At 57.5% G+C, this 4,870-nt stretch overlaps 2 protein-coding genes across 2 annotated transcripts in view; one reads left to right on the top strand and one right to left on the bottom strand.

The window, feature by feature from the left end:
* The window catches only part of LOC109393017 (chitotriosidase-1-like), a gene marked incomplete at its 5' end in the record, with an annotated part of 8,082 nt that extends 4,428 nt beyond the window's left edge, over positions 1 to 3,654 (top strand). The window contains 4 exons of the mRNA XM_019661858.1: positions 426 to 846; positions 1,111 to 1,224; positions 2,512 to 2,638; positions 3,198 to 3,654. Coding sequence (XP_019517403.1) covers positions 426 to 846; positions 1,111 to 1,224; positions 2,512 to 2,638; positions 3,198 to 3,442 — 907 coding nt within the window. The remainder of the gene's footprint in view (positions 1 to 425; positions 847 to 1,110; positions 1,225 to 2,511; positions 2,639 to 3,197) is intronic.
* The window catches only part of LOC109393004 (zinc finger protein 501-like), a 10,444-nt gene continuing 6,804 nt past the window's right edge, over positions 1,231 to 4,870 (bottom strand). Inside the window, exon 3 of the mRNA XM_019661823.1 lies at positions 1,231 to 1,793. The gene's annotated coding sequence lies outside the window, so the exon portion shown is untranslated. The remainder of the gene's footprint in view (positions 1,794 to 4,870) is intronic.

Genomic DNA, 4,870 nt, shown 5'->3' with positions numbered 1-4,870 from the left:
ACCATCGCGCCACTTGGCCGGCCCGACAGTTCTCTTTATTCATTTATTCCACAGGCCTATACTGGGCACCTCCTCATGTCTCGGGCCCGGCGCACCATGTCAGAGGAAGCCCTGTACTCGTTTGTTCTTTCTACTTGAGCACATGAATGTCCAGCATTGTCCCAGGCACTGGGGACAGAGATGAACCAAGCAGACCCAGCCCCCTCCTCCTGTGCTCGGGGTGAAATGATAGCGACCACGGTCGTGACGGTAGCTGCCCCGTATCGCATTATGTTAGGCATTATACGTGCACTGTAGCCTTGAAGTCTCGCGATGCCCTCAGACGTAGATATTTTTATTGTTTCCGTTTCACAGACAGGAAGCCTGAGGCTCAGCAGGATTAAGTAAGTTGCTGAGTAAGGCCGAGCTCGTGCTCGCTGAGGTAGCCGGAGCACCTGGGACAGTGCTTGGCACACAGTGGGGTCAGTGCATGTCTGCCTGGTGAGTGGCTGTCTGACTCTTAGCTCGAGTGCCATGCAGCCTCTCTCACTAAGGCCAGACCTGAAGATGCGGCAGGTGGGAACACTGATAAAGGACCGTGAAGCTCCTCTGGGGGCCCCGGCCCAGGAGGCCACAGCAGGCTGGAGGCAGATCAAGCCTGCTCTCCTTCTCCACCCCCAGGACTCTGCCGTGCAACTGTGGCTGCAGAAGGGGACCCCCGCCAACAAACTGGTCCTCGGCATGCCCACCTACGGACGGTCCTTCACCCTGGCCTCCTCATCAGACACTGGAGTGGGGGCCCCAGCCACGGGGCCTGGAGCCCCTGGCCCCTTCACCAAAGAGGCGGGGCTGCTGGCGTTCTACGAGGTAGGAGCCCACAGGCACCCCTGGGGATGCCAGGCCCAGCAAATGCTGGCCAGGTGGGTCCCACCCCACGCCTGTCATCTCGGGTTGGTCCTTAAGCCCAGGCGCCTCATTGAAGCCACGGCTCTAGGCTGCGCAGTCTAGAACTTCGCAGGTTCTCCAGGCTTCCGCAGACAGGAACTTCGTGCTCTCGTCTGCTCTGGGCAGGAGGCACAGGTGCCTGTGGTGCCTCCCGCCTCCTCCCCACTCTGTCCTCTGCTCCTACAGGTCTGCTCCTGGAAGGGGGCTGCTGAGCACAGAATCCAGGACCAGAGGGTGCCCTATGCCTACAAGGGTGACCAGTGGGTGGGCTTTGATGATGTGGAGAGCTTCAAAGCCAAGGTGAGGCCCAGCTCCGCTGGGAGGCAGTGGGTCTGGTGGGCCCGAGGCCCGTCAATGACACTAAATGACAGCACTCAGACTCGCTTCAAGGAGGAATCTCCTTTAAAACTCCCCGCGTGTCCCACATTGCCATGTGACAGCATTTGTAGCTTCACCACACATTAAGATAAGAAACAATGACACAAAACTGCTCTACATTGAGAAGCATTCTTGAAAGAATTGGCATTTATTAAACACAAACAAATTTTAAAGACATATGAAAAGGAGAAGTACACACAGTGAGGCAGATGGTTTTATCCAGGCCAATATTTGCTGCATGTTCAAATGATAGACCTTTTGATTCACTCACATGACCCCCAGCTCCTGCCCAAACCTGGTGGCTCTAAAGCTGGCTGTGTTTACTGTCTGCCTGCCTCTGTCCCCCACGAGACGGGCAGCTTCTGCAGAGGGACCAGCACTTGTCCATCTGTAGATGTGGCGTCAGTTTTCACGCGGGGCAGACAGTGGCAGCTTCCTCCACAGGTGTAGACGGAGGCTCTGGGAGGACTGAGGAAGGAGCATGGTCCTGGCTGGGGAGACAGCAGAAAGGGTCATGGTGAAAGGGTCTTTGAGAAAGTCTTAAAACGGGAAAATGGGCGCTCTGGGGAGAAAACTGCAGGAGCGAAGGCATGGTGGAGATCAAAGGGGAGATGTGGGCCCGCACAGCTGGAACCCTGAAGGGGGACCCTGGTAGGAGGGAGAGAGCTGGGGAGGGAGCTTGGGGCCAGCCAGCGTCCCAGCCGTACCCTCCAGCCCCCAGCCTTACTCGGGGTGAGCCATGGCATCCTGGCAGGGACACACAGCCAGGGGACCTGGAGGAGAGGAGAGGGCCCCTGGGGAGCACAACGACATGACGACAGGGAGTTGATTCAGACCGTGGGGAAGCTTAGCCATTCATTACAGTAACGGGACTCATCTCGACCAGCAGACACAGCAGATCAGAACAGAAGAGGCCGAGATGTGAAGGCCTCCCACCTCAGGACGCCCACACAGACACCCACTCCCCACGCCCACCCCAGGCCATGCTCATGTCGGGGCAGGAGGTTCCAGGATGACTCTTGCCTGGCAGGGGTCAGGACTCAGCTGTCTAGGCTCCCAGCCCAGGGCTGTGTCCAGAAGCCTCAGCCACTCATGGGCCTGGGGCTGCTGGAGAAAAAAGGGCCCTGCCTAGAGGAGGGAGCTGGGCTCTGAGGCAGGCCCGGCCCAGCTGCCCTGGGCTCCTCCACTGCCATCTTGCTCCTCACACAGGTCAGCTACCTGAAGCAGAAGGGACTGGGCGGGGCCATGGTCTGGGCCCTGGACATGGACGACTTCTCCGGCTCCTTCTGCAACCAGGGCCAATACCCCCTCATCAAGACCCTGCAGCTCGAGCTAGGTGAGTCGGGGGCCAGGGCCCAGAGGCGGAACTCATGGACGGTATCAAGCTCCCCCCTGAGCTGTGGGTCCCCGCTCCATCTCAGGAAGTGACTTTGCCCCAACACTGTGACTTCGCAAATGTCACGCACCCATCTGGGCTGAGGAAACTGCTGAAACAACTCTCTTTTAACATTCTTCTTTCCCTTTGTGGTTGTAGCAATGGCTGCCCAGGGTTTGGGTCACCAGGGCTTCCCCCCAGGGGCCGTCCGCCTGGGAGCCGCTGCTTGCCTCTCCCTTCTCAAGAAGGTCTGCACTCCGCCCGGAGCGTGAGGCCTCCACAGGCCCTCACCAGCATGTGGCTGGGCTGTGCAGACGGGAGGTGGCCTCTGGCTGCCTGTTCCACGTGTAGCCTGAATGTTTTCTCTTGAGCTGCACGGTGGCTGTAGGTGTGGCTGTTCTCTGCCTGTAGGATGCGGGGTGTTGACCTGTTATCTGCCTGTGGTCGCTGACTGTGAATGTGGCCTGTGGGTTTGGGGTCTCTTGGAGTGTCCTTAGCTGACTCTGCACTGTTTCCCCAGGTCTTCCACATATGCCTTTAGGTCCTCAAGAACCTGAAGTTACCACACCAGCCCAGCCTTCAGAACCTGAGAGTGGCCCCAGTCCTGGACAAGACACCTTCTGCCAGGGCAAAGCTGACGGACTCTACCCCAACCCTCAGGACAGGTCCAGCTACTACAGCTGTGCAGGGGGGAGGCAGTTCCAGCAAAGCTGCCCGAACAGCCTGGTGTTCAGCTCCTCCTGCAAATGCTGCACCTGGAATTGAGTCCCCAAGACCCCTTCGGCCCCAGCGCCCAGGCCAGAGCCCGGGACTCCACCACAGCCTGCCTCCCCAGCTCTCCCTGGAGACTGCAGTCTGGCCCCTGCAGGCCTCCCTGGGGTCTTTCCACGCCTAAGCTTTCAGCTCTCAGAACTGAGTTCCTGTTGGTCTGATCCTCCTGGGCTGCCTCTTTTACATGCAAAATAAATCTTTGATTTGCACCCCACTGTCCCCAGATGTGGTGACTTACAGAGGCCCTCTAAGCACACTGTTAGCACAAAAACGGCCCTGGGGAAAGTAGGGAGGCAGGAGGGGAGAGTGGCATAAGGCAGCACAGGTAAGAGCCAGGCAAGAGGCAGTCAATTCACGTGTGCCAAGCCGTGTGCCGGGTTTCACCTCCAGGACTCTACATTCCAGCGAGCAGCTTCCAGGGCACAGATGACAGCACCTGGGGCACAGCCCTGGGTCTGACACATGCTTCTTCAATGTCTGAGAGGCCTTTGGAAAGGAGAGCTTTTGCTGGTGGCTTGCACTCAGATGTCATCCCAATGATGGACAGTAGGTGGCAGCAGAGAACGACTTTTTCTGGTGACCTACATTTGGTGTTATTCCCTATTTGCACACGAGATGGCAGCAGAGCGATTCCCTGCCCACCCGCCTTAAAATGAGAATCCAAGCCCCTGGAACTAAGCTCACTTTGAGAAAAATCCAGTTCCAAGCCCTTCACGTGCCTTATCTCACCCACTGCTCCCGTTTTCCAATTGCGGCAGCGACAGTTATTATCTCCGCTTCACAGGTATTTACAGTGAAGACTGATTCTAACACAGTTCTGAGTAGAGGCTGAAACGGGCCCACATGGGCCAGTAGACCTTTCACACACGGGATCCTGGACAGACTGATCCAAATAGTCCTGCAGCATTGGGTGGAACCTTGGTACTTCTATTTGAAAAAAATCTGCACATAACCTATGGCCCAGCTTGCCATGCTCTCACCCAGGAAAGTTTGGGGTGGGACTTGGGGAGGCAGCTGGGGACACGTTGGGAAGGATGAGGTGGCCTGGCCCTTCACAGGAGGACAAGCAGCACCAGATCCCTAGGACAATGGCTCCCCACTTCTGTGTCCTGTCTCCTGCCTGTCCTGGGGCCTTTTAACATCTGTTCTTCCTCAGCCCAGAGCACAGCTCTGCTTCTGCTCATGTTCCCTTTCTCTGAGGTCACATCTGACAAGAGCTTCCTGGCAGCTCAGAGTGCAGTCTGGGGTGACACTTTCCTTATGGGGCGTGCCTGAACCCCGAGACAGACACAGAGCTGATTTCTGTCCCCCCCAAGTACTAGCTGTGTGACTTCAGGCAAAGACATGGAAACTCCGTCTCCTGGGCTGTCAGGTGGGGGGATAACTGCTCCCTCTCAGGGTGGCTGTGAGGGGTCGGTGAGG

Source organism: Hipposideros armiger, unplaced genomic scaffold (genome assembly GCF_001890085.2).
Source record: "Hipposideros armiger isolate ML-2016 unplaced genomic scaffold, ASM189008v1 scaffold_362, whole genome shotgun sequence".
Taxonomy (NCBI): Eukaryota; Metazoa; Chordata; class Mammalia; order Chiroptera; family Hipposideridae; genus Hipposideros; species Hipposideros armiger.
Note: the sequence above shows the minus strand (reverse complement) of the source record. Positions and strands in the feature narration are given on the sequence as shown.